Genomic DNA, 22396 nt, shown 5'->3' on the forward strand with positions numbered 1-22396 from the left:
CTGGGTCATAACATCGTCTCAGCTGTCCTTTGTGTTTACATCATCTGTCCAGCTTTCTGTTCGTCGTCCTCCTTCACATCCTTCTATCCCGGAGCTCCTGTGTGTGTGTGTAATAATATAATAATAATAATTAACGGTTTATTGAAAAAATTCTGCAGCCCGAAGGCTGAAAATATACGTTGGACATAAATGACTTATTACATACAGTACATTGGTGGTTTAACAAAAGCCTTCATTAGAGAAAGGTAAAGGAACATACAGTGAACATACAGATTAATGTAGGTGTTGAACAGCAAACTCGTAGTGTAGTAACTCCCTCCCAGATGGTGTTAGGAGGAACTCACGTGGTGTAGTAGTTCCCTCAGATGTTGTTATGAGGGACCTGGCGTGGTGTAGTAATTCCCTCGCTGATGGTGTTATGAGGGGCCTCACGTGGTGTAGTAATTCCCTCACAGATGGTGTTATGAGGGACCTCACGTGGTGTAGTAATTACCTCACAGATGGTGTTATGAGGGACCTCACGTGGTGTAGTAATTACCTCACAGATGGTGTTATGAGGGGCCTCACGTGGTGTAGTAACTCCCTCACAGATGGTGTTATGAGGGGCATCACGTGGTGTAGTAATTCCCTCACAGATGGTGTTATGAGGGGCCTGACGTGGTGTAGTAATTCCCTCACAGATGGTGTTATGAGGGACCTCACGTGGTGTAGTAATTCCCTCACAGATGGTGTGATGAGGGATTTGACGTGGTGTAGTAATTCCCTCACATATGGTGTTATGAGAGATATGTGGTGTAGTAATTCCCTCACAGATGGTGTTATATGAGTGAGGTTTGGTCCCAGGCCTTCCTATCGTAGACGGATTGACACATCGGTGGTTGTTGTTGGGTTTCGCGGGGGCCGTTATCACTGGGTACCTGGGACCTCACTGTGTGAAGGTTAACTTGGGTGCGACTGTTACTGTTGAGTTGTTCTCACTGATTCAAGCACTGTTCACCACTGTTCACCTCGGTTTAACACTGGTTCCGTTCCTTTCCAAAATGAAATTGTAACTTCTGGCGAGAACTTGTTGATATTCCGGTGGGGAGGAGGGTTCAGGGGAGGGGGTTGGTATGGGCCAACTTAACAGTTGACCTGGCTGCTCCGAGAGGAGCGCCAGGTACGTCTTGACCCTTCGGTGGTCAAGGATGTGTGTGTGTGTGTGTGTGTGTGTGTGTGTGTGTGTGTGTGTGTTGATGATTTTCACAAAGTGCTCTAGCAGTCAGGACCGTCTTGGGCGTGGTGTGTGATGGTTCACAAGAGGTTGTGATCGCTATGCGTAGCAATGTGGTCATGGAGGCTATTCGTGTCCAGAAATTTATTTTAAGATAAAAATAATGAACCATTTTCTCACTGGTGTCAGAAAAGAGAACCTCGCAACATGTCATACAGACTCGTCCAATAAATTTATTCGTCTTTGCATAACATGAAATCTATGGGTTTCTTCATGATCTCATTATGTAAACAAACTTAACAATTGTCATGTTTTACATCAGCATTTTTTCTGTACTGTATTCGGGATCATATTTTTTGTATTTAATATTATATAGAAGGAATAACTTTTACAGTAACATCTTTGGTAAGAGTTTCACCTAGGAAGATCTGATGAGTGATGGGGAATGAATATCTGTTATTTGCTGATGTCACACACACACACACACACACACACACACACACACACACACACAATACCATCAATGATCTCCATTAATTCCACGACATCACGGTGTTAAAAGAATGAAACAAGTTGTGTTGTGGGGCGGATCTATGAGGCGGTGTACCCCCCCCCCTCCTCTTCTCCTTCAAGGTCGTCCTCCACCCGCCTGTTTCAACATCTTCAAGGTAGCCTCAGCTATTTCATTTTAACCCAGGGTCGCTTATAGGTTCTTGTCTTGTAATGGATCTTCTCAACCTATCCTGACATTCCCTCGTGTCAGCGCTGATAAAAACTGATAGGCAGCGGAGGGCATTACCTCAAGTCTCTCTCTCTCTCTCTCTCTCTCTCTCTCTCTCTCTCTCTCTCTCTCTCACACATTTTCACATGGCTTAGTTAATCTGTTCAACTGCTTTATCAATTTATGTACTGTTCAGCTTCTTAGTTTGCCTCTTCGAGGAGCAACTTGTTCATCCGGCTCATGTTTCCAAAGGTGGTGAGAGTTGAAGGTACGGAGGCTTATGGAACAATAATAATAATAATAATTAACGGTTTATTGAAAGAGCATGGCAGCCAGAAGGCTGAAAATATACAGTTACATAATTGGGGAATGGGTCTCTTGATTTATGTGGGCGTGGTGGCTCATGTGTGTGGCCGTAGTGAGCGGTTTATGTGTGGGCATGGTCGTGGCTCATGTGTGAGCGTGGTGGTGGCTCTTGTGTGGGCGTGGTGGTGGCTCATGTGTGTGGGCGCAGTGAATGGTTTATGTGTGGGCGTGGTGGTGGCTTATGTGTGTGGGCGTGGTGAGCGGCTTATATGTGGGCGTGGTGGTGGCTCATGTGTGTGGGCAGCTTATTGATGAGCGTTCTTGCGTGGGCATGGGCGGGACATCAACATGAGTGTGGTGGGCGGGTCAGTGGGTGACAGTTACACAGGCTCCACAGGTAGCATCAAACACATGGAAGATCGAAATGTTTGAGATGAATCAGAGAAGTCACAAAACTCCTACGAGGGTGTTGTTGTGGTGTAGGAGGTGCCACAATGGGTGGTGTAGGAGGTGCCATAATGGGTGGTATAAGGGGTGGTGCAAGAGGTGCCTTAATAGGGGGTGTAGTAGGTGCTATAATGGGTGTAGCAGCAGGTGACATAATGGGTGGTGTAGGAAGGGCCATAATGGGTGGTGCAGGAGGTGACATAATGGGTGGTGTAGGAAGGGCCATAATGGGTGGTGCAGGAGGTGACATAATGGGTGATGTAGGAGGTGCCATAATGGGTGGTGCAGGAGGTGACATAATGGGTGTAGTGGCGTAATATGTTAAAAGCTATGCCGATATACCTTTAATTCCTGTGTCCTTCACCAGGGTGTAACAGTGCCATGTTTTTATAGGGAGTAAAGCTTAATAATGCCTCGTCTGTAAATGTACTCCACCACTTCAACTCTGTGAACTAACTTTTTTCTATTATTTTGAATATTTTTTTTTATCTTGATGCTGTGAAACACATATGCACATATGCAGTATACATACATACATACATACATACATACATACATACATACATACATACATACATACATAAATACATACATACATACATACATACATACATACATACATACATTCATTCATACATACTGTATATGTAATTATTGGCAACAATGGCAACAATACATAACTTTGTGGGACATGATAATCACCCTCTGAAAGTCTGGGAGTTGTTTGGCTGGCTGATCCCCCGTCCTTGGCGTCATTTTAACCGGAAGAATTCAGCCGCCGGACATCTTACCTGTGTGTACAGCGGTAGGCTCCACACCCTTTGTGTATCTGTTGTCTAACCACTGTTATAAAAATCAGAAAGATAACACCACTCCAGCGTGTGTTATTTTGTCTTCTGTTGTTGTGTTTTTGATAGAAGGAGGGAAGAGTTGGAAGAAAGGAGGTGTAGGGTGGCATTGTCATTGGGGCCAGCGAGTGGCGGGGAACTCCCGGGCGGTTAGGTAGAACGGCTTTTCTGTTGATGCGTGGCAAAAACTGGTCCCGCGTCGACCACTCCCTCCTCCACCACCACCACCACCATCACCACCATTCCTTCACCCGCTTCTCTCAATATTCCCTCGCCTTATTCGCGTTCACATTCACCCGCCTATATTCCTAAGTGTCCAGTTATATATATATATATATATATATATATATATATATATATATATATATATATATATATATATATATATATATATATATATATATATATATATATATATATAACTTAGGGTTTTGTATAACAGTGTGTGGGTGTGTGTATGTCATCCAGTGCGCATTTGTACACATTCCTGCCTGTCCATGAGGAACATTATTGTCATGTTGATGTGGTGTTTATGCCCTTGTTGACGTCAAAATTTTACCTGAGTCTCTATTACCTCCTCCTCCTCCTCCACTGCTTCCTCCTTCATTGCCTCTTCCTCCACCACCTCTTCCATTATTCCAGATTTACCCCATTATTTTCCTCTTCTCTTTCTTCTTCTCCATTTCTATCTCCTTTATTGAATTCCTCATTCTCCCCTCTTCCTCATCCACCACTTTTTCTCCATCACCCTCCCTCAGCTACGTTTCATTCTCCCTCACCCCTCACCCCACACCTCTACCCCTCATCCACTCACCCCTACCTCACCCACCCCCCCTTTTCTCCCTTACCCTCCCTAACCGCACACCCTCTCTCCCTCATCCATTTACCCCTCCCTCCCTCTCCCCCTCATCCACTCATCCCTCCTTCTTCCTCACTCTCCCCTGCACACATACTTTCTCCAGCCCTTTGGTTCGCTTCTCTCACTTCCTTCCTTATACCCCTTTACTTCTCCCTTTTACTTTCTCTCACTTCCTCTGTCTTCGACTCTCTCTTTCTTACTCCTTCTCTCCCGTTTTCTCTCTTACTCCTCCTTTTTCACTGTCTTTAAATTGAGGGACCGTTACATGTCTGTTGTCGACTGTGAGGCACGTGTCTCTCTCTGGCACCTGTCTCTCTCACCTGGCACCTGTCTGTCTCTGGCACCTATCTCTCTCTGGCACCTGTCTCTCTCTGGCACCTGTCTCTCTGCACCTGTCTCTCTCTCTGGCACCTGTCTCTCTCTCTGGCACCTGTATCTCTCTGGCACCTGTATCTCTGGCACCTGCTCTCTGGCACTTGTCTCTCTCTCTGGTACCTGTATCTCTCTGGCACCTGTTTCTCTCTGGCACCTGTCTCTCTCATTCACCTTTCTCTCTGGCACCTGTCTCTCTCTGGCACCTGTCTATCTCTGGCACCTGTCTCTTTTGGAACCTGTCTCTCTCTGGCACCTGTATCTCTCTGGCACCTGTATCTCTCTAGCACCTGTATCTCTCTTTCACCTGTCTCTATCTGGCACCTGTCTCTCTTTTTCACCTGTCTCTCTCTGGCACCTGTGTCTCTCTGGCACCTGTCTCTCTCTCTTTCACCTGTTTCTCTCTGGCACCTGTCTCTCTCTGGCACCTGTCTCTCTTTGGCACCTGTCTTCCTCTGGCACCTGTCTCTCTCTGGTACTTGTCTCTGGCACCTCATTTTTTCTCGAACCTGTCTCTCTTCGGCACCTGTCTCTTTCTGGCACCTGTCTCTCCCTAGCATCTGTCTCTCCCCGGCACCTGTCTCTCCTCGGCACCTGTCTCTTCCCGACACCTGTCTCTCCCTGGCATCAGACGTCAATCTTAAACTCTGAGTGTAATTCATCATCAAATATTCAATTTTTTTTCGTAAGTAATTCTCAGACATTTTAATTCACATCTATGAGAAATTTTACTCTGAAGAAGATGCAGAGTTTTTTTTATTAATTGTACAAATTTAGGGAGCACCTGAAGAGTAGCCTTCCTTCCTAACCTAACCTAATTTAGTCTAACGCTAACCTAACCTCACATTCCTCCCTCCCCCCACACTCTCCCCTTCCCTCACTCTTCTCCTTTCCCTCACACTCCTCCCTTCCCTCACACTCCTCCCTTCCCTCACACTCCACCCTTCCCTCACCCTTCTCCTTTCCCTCACACTCCCCCCTTCCCTCACACTTCTCCCTTCCCTCACACTCCTCCCTTCCTTCACACTCCACCCTTCCCTCACACTCCTCCCTTCCCTCACCCTTCTCCTTTCCCTCACACTCCTCCCTTCTCTCACACTTCTCACTCACCCTCTTGTCTTCCTGGCTTGAGTGTAACTAAAAGTGGTCCAGAACACAGATAAATGACTCACAGAGCACCAAACACTATCTGGTTACGTCACAACGTCTCTACGCATCGCCCCCGGCATCTTATACAAAACTTTAAGTGGTCGTCGCAGGTGTGAGATCAACTTACCACCAACTGCATTATTTTCAGATTGAATTTGTCAATTGTGGTGATCATGGTTTGTCAGGTTTTACTCTGGGATGAAACCAAACTAATAACGCTAATTGTATTATAGTTTGTTTATCACGGTAAAAAGCTGCTGAAAATAATTCTCTTTTTCGTTTTGTAATGGAAAAATTTAGTCTTTCGAGTGTTGGCGGGAGAACCACATACCTGCCTGTACATCACTCACAGTGAGATATGACTAAGAACTGCCAAAGAAGACCTCTATATATCACAGACACCCGACGTCTAATACTGTATAAAGATATTGTAAAGACTATAAAAAAGGCCGCAATTCTTAGTGTTAAGAAAAAATATTGAAATATCTATAACAAAGAAATAACAACCACTCATGCCGCCAATTATTATTAAACTAACATATAAAAGAGTGGAGCTCCGAGACCAAGTTTCTCCTGGAGAGGCACCTCCCCTGGCAGGAATCTGGGGCTCCCTCGCCATGCCCTTCACCCGTGAATGACTGGCGCCTCCTCCTCAAACACTAGTGTACACTCCTCCAAGGTTCCTCCATACTCTCATGGGCTAATTTGAGAATCTGACTCTCCAGTTATCTTCCTGGACACTTTCTTCGCTGAAATATTTTACTGGAGACCATGATAGTTGGAAATATCTTATTAGACATTCTTCAAGAGGCTCGTATCCCCCAGACACAACATCACCTGGCTGTGTTCCACACCCTCGAGAAGCGTCTTGTCTCTGGACACCTTGTTAGGTAAGGATATTTTTCTGGACACTGACTAGGTTGACATATATTCCCGGTCACCTTGTGGACTTACAGTGAGTCAATAATATTCTTGAAGCCGCGTTGGCGGAGCAGTTATATCATAGTAATGAGACCGTTAATTATGTATTCCCGGTTTGAAACTCAACTGAAAGTGAAATACTGTATAATATAAGCTGCATCTTGCCTGAATTGGTGTTAGTATTATAAACACATCCGACCAGTTTATCTTTCACTCGGTCTCAGATCACACATGATAACACGGACCGTCTCACAGCTACAACACATGAACAGTCCGTGTGTCAAGACTGAAGGGACTGGGAAGGTAAACTACTCAGTCGGAGATATACAGACCTTCCTGGACATCACGTTAGACTGAGACATCTTCCTGGAGTGTGTAGTAGGTGAGACATCTTCCTGGAGTGTGTGGTAGGGTGAGACATCTTCCTGCAGAGTGTGGTAGGGTAATACATCTTTCTCGAATTTATACTCAGGCGTGCTGTAGGTGGCTTCCAGCTTCTCAGTCCCACAGTGTTCCTCTTTACATACTTTTTCCCATCTCTCTTTCCCTTCCTCCCTTCGATCTTTCTATACCTCATTCTCTCGTCCCCTCCCAATCCCTTCTTTTCCTTTTTTCCTTCCATCCCCACCTTCGATTTTCCTACAACCCTTTCCTTCGCTCCCTCCCCATTCCCTCTTTTTATATTCCTTCTTCCCCCCTTTCCTTCCCCTTATTCCTTCCCTACATCATCTCATGTTTTTTCTGTGCTCTTTTATTCCTCTTCTTCTTGGTTCTCTTTCCCATCTCGTTTTTCTTGTGTATCTTACCTTTCCGATTTTAATTTGATTATTTCCTCGTGGCCTGTAATTGAATTTCCTCTCCCTCCTCTCTCCGTTGTCTCGTATCTTCTCCCTACGTCTGTTCCCTTTGTATTTCCTTTGTTATTATATCTTCTTTCTTTTCATTATTGTTTCGTTTTTAATTTATTTTCTCCATTACTTTCCTTTATGTATTAGCGGCGGGAAATCCACAAAGTGTGTTGTAGCTCTTTCTCTCTCCATCCAGAGCAATGCCCCCTCTCACCCCTCCCTACCTTCCTCCTCTGTATATACCAATAACTGTACGCCAGCCTTTGCCAACATTACCCACTCCGGCAAAATTGAGCGCCACCTGCTATACACCTACTGTTTGTCCTCTCTCTCTCTCTCTCTCTCTCTCTCTCTCTCTCTCTCTCTCTCTCTCTCTCTCTCTCTCTCTCTCTCTCTCTCTTCTGCCTTTTTTTCCTTTCTATCTGTTTCCTGCCATTTCCTATTTCCTATCTCTCATTCAGTTTCTGTTCTGTCTGGTCACTTTTGTTCTCCTATATTTTAATTCTCCACTTCCTTCCGTTTCGTCTCCCTTCCGCCCTCTTCCTTTCCTCATACCATGACTTCCTGCTTGCCTTGCTAGTGCCGGCTGGGGATTGCGGGTCGCATTTGGCACGGTGGTCATATAAGTCCCAGTTCTAAAGGGCCCAGGATTAATGGGCCTCAGTCTTGAATGAAAAACTTAGGTTAGTTTAGTTTAGATTAGGTTAGGGTTTCTTACTTCCGGGAATCGTATTAGGTTCGGGGATGGCGTCTGACCTGCAAGTGTTCCTGGAGTTAGGCGTGTTCAGGGAACCTTCCGGGTGTTGCGTCACGCAGCCTCTCTCTCTCTCTCTCTCACGGCAGGTTTTTGCTGCCACTCTTGCCAGGCCTCCCATAACTGTTGGTGGTGTGACATGCACCCTCCCCCCGCCTCTTTCCAGTGCATGTTAACGTAATGTGTAACTATCATATCCTCTGCGTGTGTGTGACTTTCTTCATCCCCTAGTGACCTTGTTTATCCCCTGATAACCTTATTCATCTCCCGGTGACCTTGTTCATTCCCTGGGGACTTTGTTCATTTCCTGGTGACCTTTTTTATTCCCTAGTGACCTTATTCACCCCTTGGTGACCTCATTCATTCCCTGATGACCTTGTTTATCCCCTGATGACATTATTCATCCCCTGGTGACCTTGTTCATTCCCTGATAACTTTTTTGTTATCCCTGATGACCATATTCATCCCCTGGTGACCATGTTCATTCCCTAGTGACCTTGTTCATCCCATAGTGACTTTGTTCATCCCATAATGACCTTGTTCATCCCATAGTGACCTTGTTCATCCCTAGTGACCTTGTTCATCTCCTAGTGCCTCGTTCATCTCCTAGTGACCTCGTTCATCTCCTTGTGACCTTGTTCATCTCCTAGTGCCTCGTTCATCTCCTAGTGACCTCGTTCATCTCCTAGTGACCTTGTTCATCTCCTAGTGCCTCGTTCATCTCCTAGTGACCTCGTTCATCTCCTAGTGACCTCGTTCATCCTCTGGTGACCTCGTTCATCCTCTGGTGACCTCGTTCATCTTTGATTCATCACATGTTGGCATTGTCCATCGTCTCTTGACCTACTGAAACAAACTTTACGTCAGTACTTATACCCAACGGAAGCTACTGGTTGAGTGTTGAACTCTGGTGAAGGGCTGACACATCCCTTCCCTCCTCCACCGCCCACCTCAATGCTACTCTCTCTCTCTCTCTCTCTCTCTCTCTCTCTCTCTCTCTCTCTCTCTCTCTCTCTCTCTCTCTCTCCATGTTGTGAGCTACGAGCAACACAACGAGCCACTCAAGCGCTGAATTTCTTAAAACACTGAACACTAGAGAGGAAGGTTCTCCTAGATGCATCACGTTACCACGACATGACCAAAGTCCAACACAGGATGACGGTGGTGATGACGGTGGAGCCAACGGTGAAGCTTCCCTGAAAGCCACACGTCGTCATATGGCACCGAGAGGGATGAAGAGGGTTTTTTTTTGTCATGGGTAATGTCGGATGTGTTGTGTCAGTATTTCACAGCTGCAACCAGTGTTGTGTCATTGTTTCACAGCTGCAGCTAAGTGTTGTGTCGTAGGACGGGTTTACCTTTAGAACCTGCTAGTGGTGTGTGCAACAGGGAAATGCCCGATTGGCTTGTAAGCTGGTGAGTGGCGGAAAGGACAACCAGCTGGTTGTATACTCTGTGACTTAAAGAATCTCAAAGAAATCACATGTTTTTTTTTATCTCTTCTTGGTGGATCTTTCACTTGCTTACTGTGTGTTTTCATTTGATGCGTATTGTGTGGATTGATTTATTGAAATAAAGTTTTAGGAGTAAATAATAACACCCGAGTTGTTAAATTCATGTCCGCTTCTCTTGACAAAACTGCTTCCTGTGTTTATAATATTTTTTTATGGTTGACTTTTTGAGCGAAATTGAGGATGAGAACTTACTAAAGGTACATAGAACCATACTTGTATTTGCACATGGACAAGAGCGTCCGATGACTGTTGACTTCCTCTGCTCTACAGTATGAGACTAAAGACATTATATATACTGTATTAGTATCAAAGAGGACATCAGTGAAACTTATCTGATCTAACAAATACCTTAAGATCGTTCACTTGTATATGATACTCGAACACTGAAAAAACTTCATCAGATCACTAAAAGTACCGTTAATATAAGAGTAGCTGCCACGCCTTACATAAGCGTGAGAACATAGCAGGAGTGAAGCAGCTGAGGGCGTTAACAGTGTGGCAAGACCAACTGCCTCTTGTGCAGGAGTGAGAAAAATAATAAGTAGAGCGGGAGGCGCCTGCCACGCCGAGCAAAAAACAAAAACAAAACTTTTACAGCATCAATAAACAAAGAGAGATGTGGGCGGCCATCGTGCAGGTCTTGTTAAGGATAACTTATTATGGATGGTGAAAGTAGTGGGTGAGCTGCTTCTGCTGTGCTCTCCTCGGCCTCTTGCAGCACCAGGGCCGCTCTCTTAGGCCGCTGGCGGGTGGAGCAGTAGCCGTGGGTTGGTGGTATACGGGTATGTGTTGGTGAAGGGCATAGTGCATGTCAGTGGCTCGGTGGCAAACTTGTTATATAGTTAAAGTAGTGGTCAAAAGGATGATGGCTAAGAGGCTGCTTGGTTGGGTGTGGAAGGCGAGGTGTAAGTAAGGGAAAACCGTCTAGGTGGTCTTGAGTGACCAGCTGAGTGCAGACGTTAAAGTGTGTAAATGACAAGATAACCGGGGCTTCGGGTGAGCTGCCAGATACTGAACTCACTTGAGACACGCTGAACAACTTTTGTGAAACACATTTTTAAGTTCATCCAGAAAAAAAAAGGATACACAGGGAAAAAATATACCAAAGGCAGTAAAATTTCCAGCTCACAAGAACGCTCCTTTATTTAAAGAAAAAATAAATAAATAAAATATAGGAAACACAACCACAAAAACAGATAAGGAGTCATGTCCCCGGCAAGAGACTCACGCCATGCTGGGAAAGGAATGATCTCCTAATATAATACAAATGTCACCGTGTGCTCGCCGGAGAATGAATGAGAGGAAGGAGAGCGTGAGAAACTGGGGGTGTCCCGCTTCCTGCCTCTTAGGAAGAACTCACTCGCTCTCCTGCCCCTCAGTCACGATCTGGCCATCCACCACCTGACGCGGCCTCGTCGCTGCCTGCCGGGGTCCCGTATCTCATATATACGTCTCCGGCTCTTACACATTCGCCAAATTGAATTTTCTTGTATATATAGACTCGCCCCCAGAAGAGGACGAAGAGATTGCAATCATGCTCTGTGTGTGTGGTGGGGGTGGCGGAGACAAACACACACACACACATATGGTCGTATTTGTACCTGATAGCGGAGCGGAGGTACAGGTATAACAAACAGGGAGAAACATCTTTGCGAAGAAAGAGGTGAGGAACTACACAGGTCGAATTCAGGAGCAGGAAAGACAAAGGCGACATAATATTAGGGATATGGAAATGTCATATCAGAGAGGTAGTGGTGACGAATTAGGGAGCGAGAGAGAGACTAGTGTACGCCAAGGAGGGTGGTGGGAAGAGGGTGTTTTAATAGCGTCCTTGTGGGGTGGGGGAGTGAAGGGTGTGAGCACGGGGGATGGTAGTCGTCGAATCCATAAACCACTCACTGCCCGTTAGCCCAGCATCCTGATCGTGTCTCCCGAGGTGTCGTTCTCGTGTCGTTGCTCAGGTGAGGTTGGATACGAAAACAGATATTGCACGAAAACACTGAACTTTCACTATAGGAGATACAACAGAGGGATTTCAGTGTTATGATTTATGAGGTGTTATGTAATTTCTTCAGTTAAACGTCAACGTTAAAAGATATATTTGAATAAAAAAAAGTGGAAGAGAATATCGGTAATAGTAAACAAGAATAAAAAGCTGTGTTTATTATCGTATAGTTTTGGTTATTATTTATTAGATACTTGTGAACAAATTCCAGTATGTAAAAAATATTTCATGTATACTTAGCAGATCTTTCAGATGTGTAAAGTGATATTATTTTTTCATAACTAGGAGCCGCTGCTCTAGCACAGCCACTTGTTCAAATCTTATTATGTCTTTATCTCTGTCAGGATGCCTTTACTTGTTAACTGTGAAGATACACAAACACGCTCTCTCTCTCTCTCTCTCTCTCTCTCTCTCTCTCTCTCTCTCTCTCATACCTGAACCTTGATGAACCTTATTCCAAATCACGTTGGCAGCTCTCTCTCTCATCCCTGAACCTTGATGAACCTTATTCCAAATCACGTTGGCAGAAGGGACCTTTATGCTAGGGATGGGGTGCACCTGTCTAGGGATGGAGTAGCAACCCTGGCTGGGGCTCTAGAGGGGGCAGTTCAAAAGATATCGAAGTCTTTAAACTGCTAAGAGAACATATGGGCACGGGGGTGGAGGAGACTGCAGTGGGAGCGGGTAAACAAGGCGAAAGATTACAGGGAAATAGTGTTAGGAATGATGACAAAACTAAATTAGACAGGGAGTTTAAAACTAAACGCGGTAAGGGGAGGACTCAGAACACGACTAACTTAAATGTATACTACGCGAACAGTAGAAGTATGAGAAACAAAATGGATGATATTAGGGCCTTGGTATGTACCGAAGAAATCCATATAATTGCATTCACTGAAACATGGATCAACCTAGACACACGTGAATTACCAGTCGAATACCAAATTGCGGGTTACAAACTGTTCCATACCGATAGGCAGACCAGGAAAGGAGGCCGAGTAGCAATCTAAGTTAGGGATAATCTGAAGTGTGAAATAAATAAGGAAATAAAAACTGAGAGGAATACAGAAACAATTTGGATAGAATTAAGCGACGGTCGGGAAAAATTAATCACAGGAGTAATATATAGACCCCCCAATCTTGATAGCGTCAATGAGCGACTTATCTGGGATGAAATGCGCAGGGCTTCCATACACAACAAAGTCTGTATAGTAGGCGACTTTAACCTTGGCCAAATAGATTGGACTGTCCTTACGGGCAACTCAGAATCAGAGGATTTTCTCCAGACGATCCAGGACTGTTTCCTAAGTCAACATATAACCGAACCCACACTGGGTAATAATATACTGGATTTAGTTCTGTCGAACAGAGAAAACCTCATTAGCAATGTCGAGGTAGGGAACGAACTTGCAAACAGCTATCACAAAGAAATTCGATTCCAGTTAGATTTTCAGGGCAGACGTAAGGAAAATTCCACTAAAGTACCAGATTTCAGAAGGGCAAACTTTGATAGTTTAAAGAGGCAGCTGAGAGAGGGGGTGTCGCGCTTAGCCGTGAACCTGACAGCTGACATCGACCTAATAACGAGATCTGAGATTGCCGAGTTCCACGACAATTTAAATAGTGAGTTACTTAATGCACAAAGGCAGAACATACCATACAAAAAACTCAGATCAGACAACAATGACCCTAAATGGATAAATAATTATTTAAAGAACATCATTAGCCAAAGGAAGGCTATAGGTAGAAGGATAAATCGTGGCGAAATTCACCTCCGGGACTATTATAGGGTATTGGCGAGTAGGGTTAAAACCGAGATAAGGAAAGCAAAGAGGAATAATGAGGTAAGGATAGCAAGGGAGGCGAAGACAAACCCCAAAGGATTCTACCAAATGTATCAAACTAAAAACGAGAAAAGATTGGACCAATACGGTCAGACTCCGGCGAGCTCACTGATAACGATGGAGAAATGAGCAATAATTTGAATAAATATTTTTCAACAGTTTTCACCACCGAAAATTTAAACATGATACCCGAGGCACCGACTCTATTCAGAGATAGTGAAGAAAACAAATTAAGTGAGATAGTAGTGACTAGTAACGATGTTAGTAAGCAAATAGACAAATTAAAGCCTAATAAGTCACCTGGTCCCGATGAGATATTTGCCAGAGTATTAAAGGAATGTAAGGAAGAGCTTAGTATGCCCTTAGCAAAGTTGTTTAACATGTCCTTAAAAAAAGGTGTAGTACCAGAATCCTGGAGAATAGCGAATGTAATACCGATTTTCAAGAAGGGGGATAGATCACTATCCTCTAACTACCGCCCAATCAGTCTAACATCAATAGTAGGCAAATTACTGGAAGCAATCATTTCAAACTCTATTCGAAATCACCTGGAGAAGCACCCATTGATCAATGATTCCCAGCATGGCTTCACAAGCGGACGTTCTTGCCTAACTAATCTATTAACATTCTTTTCATCAGTTTTCGAATCGGTGGACGAGGGGCACAATTATGATGTGGTATATCTCGACTTTAGCAAAGCCTTCGACAGAGTCCCCCACGAAAGACTAATTAGAAAGGTAGAAGCTCATGGCATCAAAGGTGACATCCTTAAATGGATTAGGGCGTGGTTACAGGACAGGAAACAGCCAGTGAGCATTAACGGCACTAAGTCCCATTGGAGCAACGTCACAACTGGAGTTCCCCAAGGCTCAGTACTTGGACCATTATTGTTTATTATATACATAAACGACATAGATATCCGCATAGACAGCAACATAAGTAAATTTGCTGATGACACTAAAATAGGACGTGTTATCAAATCTGACGAGGACTCGGCAAAACTACAGGAAGATCTAAACAAATTTTTCGAATGGTCTGAAAAATGGCAGATGAAATTCAACGTCGACAAATGTAAAGTACTCAGTATAGGAGATGTAAACAGGGAAACCAGATACCAGATGAACAACGATACCATAGAGAAATCCGACTGCGAGAGAGATTTAGGAGTAATGATAAGTAGGAACCTTAAGCCAAGTAAACAATTTGTTTTTGCTCTTAACAAGGCTAATAAAGTACTTGGGTTCATACAAAGGAGTGTTAGTTACAAGACTAGCGAGGTCATCCTAAAACTGTATTTTGCTCTTGTGAGACCACACCTGGATTACGCAGTTCAGTTCTGGTCACCGTATTACAGAATGGATATAGAATCCTTGGAAAGAATTCAGAGGAGAATGACAAGACTAATCCCGGGCATTAGGAACCTTGAGTATAGAGACAGGTTAAAGCATCTTAATTTGCACGCCCTTGAGAGACGTAGAGCGAGGGGCGACCTGATAGAGGTGTATAAGTGGAAGGCAGGGCTAAACAAATGGGACATTACAAAGGTACTCAAACTATCCAACCAGGAGCGAACTCGTAACAATGGTTTTAAATTAGACAAATTTAGATTTAGGCGTGAAATAGGTAAACACTGGTTTGGAAACAGAGTAGTGGATGAATGGAACAAGTTACCAAATATCATCATTAACTCGAATACGCTGAATTGCTTCAAACATAGGTTGGATGCTCATATGAGCAATAGGGGTTGGGTGTAAACGGGACTGCCCAGTATGGGCCAATAGGCCCGCTGCAGTCTCCTCCATTCTTATGTTCTTATGTTCTTATGTTCTCTCTCTCTCTCTCTCTCTCTCTCTCTCTCTCTCTCTCTCTCTCTCTCTCTCTCTCTCTCTCTCTCTCTCTCTCTCTCTTTCATACCTGAACCTTGATGAACCTTATTCCAAATCACGTTGGCAGCTCACAACTCGTGATTTGCATATCTAAGTAGACAATCGGAAGGAGTTTGACTCCAGCAACGAGTTTGGGATAAAAAAAATTTTAACAGTTTTGTTCAGCATAAAAAACAAAATCAAGCATAGGGAATTATTGTAATTTGGTTAATCTACTGTGAAGCAATACACCTCACTAAAGATAAGAAAGAAATTACAGTTGAATACCAAGAACTACGTGTTTTTAAAGGTACAGCACTGGAGATCAGTAAGGGGGCAGGGCGGACTAACTTAACCAAAAATATATACAACAAGTTACCAAGTCTATCATTATACAAGAAAATATCTAACCCTGGTATAACTAGTCGTACATAACTGATACTATGACCAGCTACTGGCGTGAGTTCTTACGTTCCCCGGTGATGGTCCAAGAGAATTACACCCGACCACAGTGTCACCTCTACTCCTGAGGGACTTGCCTCGTGCACCTTGTCGATTCAGGACGTCAGTCACGTGGGTCTAGCGTTACATAGTTACACAGGTTGATGCAGGATAGATATATATCCCTCCAGCGGTCTGAATATGTGTGAATTAGTTGGAGTTTTACGACAAGTCGGTGGTGATATACTACTAGCACTGACTCACTCCGGATGTCACATAAACATTTCCTCCTCTGTGGGGATTCCAATCTCAGACTTCGAGTAAGATTTCTTTAGTTTTGCTGACTGTCATCGCTGTGTAATTACGGTCTAACCTGAGACAAATGGACTGCCAGCCTAGTACGATAACCACTCTACCACCCTATCCAGAGTACTCTATGTGTAGTGATGTTGTCTAACCTGTTGTACCTTCACAACTCTTACACACCTGGTGTACCTCCACAACTCTTTAAGACACGCCTGGTGTACCTCCACATCTGTTTCAGACACACCTGGTGTACCTCCACATCTGTTTCATACACTTATTGTGCCTCCACTACCTAGAAGGATCCACTGCTCAGTGGGGATGACTGCGTGACGCAAGCACAGCTGGTGACAGACCACTTTTTGTCGTGTATATGTGGCGCCAAACACAGAGGTGCAGGCTGCAGCGAGAAATGTTAACTGTACTGTATACAATAATGTGTTCTTTGTACGGTATACACCACTTTGCCACGTGCTGCCGCTCATATACAGTACTTCAGCGAAAGAGCTATATATAATTTTCCTGTCATCCGTGTCGGTGTTTCTGAGCGGAAGGGAGTAAGACGGTCGCTTTCAACTTGTGCTAATGGCTTCAGTGAGTCCGTGAACGACTTGACACCTTGACCTTTAGGGTAAAAGTGGCCGCCGCGGGAGGTAAGCCCTAGGTCAGTCTCACTCGCCTATCTGCCGCACCTCACGCACACACTGTTTCATTTTGTCATGGTTACATGTTATTTGCTTCCTCCACATCACGTATCCGACCTGTGATCTTCTCTGCTTGTCAACATTATTCCAAGATTAAATACTTAAAATTGACTTCATGAAATCTGAAATTTTTTGTTAATGATTATCTTAAACGTGGCTACAATATTTTCTCACGAGGAACTTGATCCATGTTTAGTTTTGACCTTATACGTTGCCACGGCCATTCTATATTTTGATAATACTGCTCTTGTCAAATTAATTCTCTGTTAAAAGATAAAGTATTTATGATAATAAATATCGCAAACTTAAAATATTGTTCTAGATACTGAGAAATTTCATTCGTAAGGTAACAGGCAGAAGCTCAAGAGATTTGATAGCAAAAAAGTAATCATGACTAAACACTGGAGTAAAGCTTTCCTGAAGAGAGCGCATCTTAACAAATCACACGAACCTCCTGGCCCTTGTAGCCTACATATGTGACCCCCGCCGCCTGCTGCAGAGAGCTAGCTGGACACGAGGCCATAGCCTCAACACCACAGCCTACGTGACCATACCCAAGTATGAAAACTTCACTTGTAAACGTTTCTGAAAACTAATGGTTCATGTTTCCTTGTCTCAAGGGTGTCTTAGTTTGAGCGTCTTCGCGGTAACATTCTTAACAGTATTTCATTTCAGATCATTTTCTGTGAATCCAGAATTTTCCTGGTGTGAGCATTGGATTGTCCCCCCCCCCCCTCTCTCGTGCTTGAATACCTCTCACGCAGATGTGAATAACAAAATGTGTGGCCAGGTACTATAAATTGCCTCAAACTGCGGTACTCACAGAGTTGTGAATAAGTCACCCTCTATGCGCAGAACTAAACAAACAATGTATTTGGAATACTCTGTAACATCCATTGCCATAATTTCCTGACCACTAGCCTCTGTACGTGGCAAAATTCAATTCCCCAACGACTGCGGTGATGTGTTTGTCAGTGATTGTTTACATTGAGTTTGGGAAGTATGGAGGCGTGGGTACTATTGTTCCTCTGTATTTATGTCAAAAAAGGCAAATCTTATTGGATATATTCGTGTGTGTGTGTGTGTGTGTGTGTGTGTGTGTATGTTAACAGGGAGTAAGACAAAGCGGTGTTCTATATCCAACATTGTATAATATACTCGTATATACTTAATGACAGAAGTTATAAGTAATAATGAAGGACTATAAGTTAATGACAAAGTAATAACAAATATACGCTTTGCAGATGATACATGTACTGCTCTTAACACAAATAGTGAAGAGAAATTACAAAAACTCGTTATCAGATCAGTAGAAAAAGGTGAACATGTGGTTTAAGAGTTAATGCTGTAAAGACCAAATAAAGTAATGGTTGTTTCCAAATTGGAAATAAATCTTAAAATAAAAATTCTGGGAGACAACAAGTAACTTAAACAAGAGGAAGATTTCTGGTATTTGGGAAGTAACATTAGCTGTGATGGTAGATGTACCGAAGAAATCAAAACAAGAATATGTCAAGCAAAAACACCATTTTACAACCTATAAGACCTTATGAAAAGAGATATTAACTTCAATTTGACAAAAATAGGTTGCTGAAAGGTTTTAAATGGGAAGGGCTGATATATGAGTTTGAATCGTGGACACTTAGCAGACACCAAAAAAGGTTGGATACTTTTGAAATGTGGTATTATAGGCGAATACTAAGAATAAGCTACACTGACAGGAAAACTAATGAAGAGGTACTAATACGAGCAAAATTTTTAAGAGAAATACTTGAAAGGTACAGAAAAAGACAAATGAAATAATTTGGTCATATAATTAAGGATTGGGAGATAATAACAGAAATATTATTGGTCAAAGTTGAGGGTGGGAGAGCCAGTGGAATGCAGAGACTGGGATGGATGAATTAAATTACAAACTGGGTCCCCAGAGAGATACAAACTCTTGGAGGTAATCCTCCAACACAAGAACGTTTAGAGTGGAGGAGAGGACTGTGGTCGCTGACCCTCAGGCTTGAGGACAGTACTCTTGATTGATTGATGTTTAACTGTACATAAGGGTCAACATGTATCTTTGTTTATCTTAGTCATGCGTACATTTTTATGGAGCTTGCAGATTACCATTAATTTTGTCACACCTAAATTTGGACGGCCATTTTGTCTTTGATAATGCAAACTCATTAAATATGTTTCTCTTCAATAACCGATATATTTTGGAAGTCTTACACATATTCTCTTACGCTCACCATCAGCGTTATTTTAAGTCTTGTACAGTATTACAAGAGTTATAAGGTAGCTCTGATGTTTTTTATTGCTAGCCACATAACAGGTATAATTATAAAAGTATCTTCCCCACACCGCCACCTGTGTTGTTCACACCACTGACCTGCTCTAGTCTGTTGTCATATTTGCGAAGTTACGCTTTAAGTATAATGATAAGTGTGCCCAGGCTCTTTACTCACACACACACGTGGTTGCTGTTATGTATATATCAACACAGGTGCTCATTAACCTTATCATTTGATTTGTTTCTCTTACGAGCTCCATCTGTAACGTACATTAAATAGTGAAAGTGTCAATTAAATAAATAATAAATTGGAGGCACTTGAGTATGATATCATGCAGGATGAATGTCATCATGTCAGGCTCTTTAACTGACTGCGCATGCGCTTCTCTCTTCAGGTGTGAGCGTCTCTACCCACCTGTGGCCAGTCGGTCTTGAAGCTTCAAAGCAGAAGGACGTCAACGTATGCTCTATTGCTTGGCATGAATGGAAAGCTACCTGTAGGCTCCGGAACTCAATAAAATACCCCTTAACTCAGGTAGATTAATCCAGCTAACCAGTGCAGAGAATATACCGTGTGAGAAACACTACAAACATGGCAGAAGAGACTGAGAGAAGAGACCAAGAGACCATGGTAGAGGCACAAGACGGCATGTCCCCCGCCTGTAAGTCGCGCCTCATGAGTTGGCGTGTGGTGGGGGCAGTGCTCGCCTTCCTCGTGGTGCTAGGCTGGATATTCATCATCGTGGTGCTCATCCTGGAGGAGAAGTGGCAATTGGTTTTGGTGGCGTGGTTGCTCCTCTACTCGGCTGCACACTTCTGCTACTGGTACTGCAAGCGCCATAGCCTCATTACGCTTCACAGACAGGTAAACAACTTTTCTTCCTTTCCTCTTTTGTTTATCACTACAGTAAATAGTCGGGCTTATTTTCTTTAATATTATGCATGCTTTATAGTGGATTATTTCCTTTATCAATAAATATACTGCAGTTGCTTATGACTAATATGCTACCCTCTGTTATAATACTAAACCAGATATTGGAATATAGACCAGATGACCCAAATTATGTACCCGAGTCAGTCAACATGCAGATCAAATCATCATACCACGTGGTGGGTGTCGCTGTAGGAGTTACTTTCCAGACGACAAAAAAAAGTAACAATAAACCATTTTGTCACCATGTTTTTACAAGATTATTAATTAATCGTATGTGCTACAATTTTGTGCCGTGTTAGTTGGTGTCCTTGATGTTCACTGGTAGTTTTTGACCTTTGAGAGGGGCCAGCGGTGGTGACAAAGGATCCTCGTATTTACTGATGCCACTTTGTGCTCAAAATTAATCACGAGATTCCACAAATGTTTGATGATACTCCGCAGAACATAGATTTCCTGAGTAATGTTCCGTTACGTGGCCTGGAATGTTCATCAGTGTCCCGTAATGGTCAAATATTTTTTTTTAAATTTAAAAGAATAAGCCACACGATCTTTAGCACAGGTTCAAGATACAGGAATCAATCTTTATCGTCCATCATGCTGTGGGAATTCCCAAAATGTTCATTACAGTATTTCGCTTTCGTGTTCACTCGTGCTCTACACGCAGCACCACGACCGTAGGCCTAGGTTCATTCACAGTGGTCACTCTTCCAACCTGGCGAGTAATGCCCCACATGTTCATTCATGGTTAAGACGACCATAATAATTACATGTTTTTTTGGCGAAACCTACACTCCAACAGGCAGGTCTTGTAGTAAGACTTATAGACCTACGCTCCAGCAGACACGTCTTGTAGTGAGATACATAGATCAGCACTCCAGCAGGTAGGTCCTGTAGTGAGACACAGATCTACTGTACACTCCAGCAGGCGCGTCGTCAAGGATTTGCCATATACTCGGACACCAACTAGTTTGCCCTGTTGGGGTTGCAAGGGGAGGGGGCACAAGAGGGAGGTAGAGGGCACGAGTTGGAAGCAGAGAGAACAACAAGAGGTAGGGGGTGCCAGGAGGGAAGTAAAGAGCACCAGGATGGGCTTCTTTTTTTTATTTAGATGGACACATTTATGAACCCCAGGTGAAATTCCTCTCATGTTTTGTCTTTTTTGAATGTCACTGACATCAATTTACCACAGAACACTTAATGTCGTCACATACGTGGGCAAAAGTAGGGAAAAATTGTCAGTTTAGAACCTGCCCAAGGTCGACGGCCAACTGTTTAGCTCGGGCATATTGTTGGAACTTTTTATCATGTCGCAATGAGCACCTCTGTCTTTTGCTTCTCCCGTGGCTAAGGATGGTGTCTAATTATACATCATGTAAGCTGTGTCTGGTGATCTGGTTCAAGCTGATACTGAAGCTGGAAGTGCATCTATGAGGCTGCACAGTTGAAGAGGTCAAGCCAATCCTGAGTGAGCGGCGCGCGAGAGTTAGCTATAAACCTGAGCCCGTGCCGCTCCAGATACACTTTTTTTATACATCATTACCTTGTAGATACTATAAGGGTCATATGCATGCTGGTGGTGTAGTGAGTCAGAGCCGAGTGTGCGGGCTGTCCTACACATGATCGACATTTGCAGGGAGTATGGAAGCTTGTGGCCCTCACCTCACCTCGCCTACGTCAATCAGACGTAGAACGGATAATGTTTTTGTTGAAGCAAGAAGTCTCATAAACATCCGAAGATGGAAATAAGATTTTTGCAAACATGATCTATGTAACCTCGTCTGCAGTGCAGATCTCTGGTCGTAATATATTGTTGGGAATGTGTATGACACAAAGCGCCTCATCAACTTCTCTGAGAAACATAGGCGAGGGGCAAACACTGCTATGATTTATGAGATGGATCTTGTTAAAGGTTATATATCATTATGTTGTTCAATATACTGTATATACTGTAGGTAAGCGAGGCTTCATCAACTGGCAAGATTATCGGAGGAACTTATTCCTGAAAATGGCCTTAGGACCCAGTTAGCCCATTGTGTTCCGAGATTCCGAGAATGTTGTGACGTG

General features: G+C 43.5%; 1 protein-coding gene across 2 annotated transcripts in view; it reads left to right on the forward strand.

Annotated features, from left to right (window-relative positions):
* LOC121862397 overlaps nucleotides 1-22396 on the forward strand; it is a 67460-nt gene that overhangs the window by 34886 nt on the left and 10178 nt on the right. For both annotated transcript variants that reach the window (XM_042360661.1, XM_042360662.1), the window contains exon 2: nucleotides 19794-20263. In XM_042360661.1, the coding sequence (XP_042216595.1) occupies nucleotides 19991-20263 (273 nt within the window). In that variant the 5' untranslated portion in view covers nucleotides 19794-19990. The remainder of the gene's footprint in view (nucleotides 1-19793; nucleotides 20264-22396) is intronic.

Source organism: Homarus americanus, unplaced genomic scaffold (genome assembly GCF_018991925.1).
Source record: "Homarus americanus isolate GMGI-L3 unplaced genomic scaffold, GMGI_Hamer_2.0 scaffold31037, whole genome shotgun sequence".
NCBI lineage: Eukaryota > Metazoa > Arthropoda > Malacostraca > Decapoda > Nephropidae > Homarus > Homarus americanus.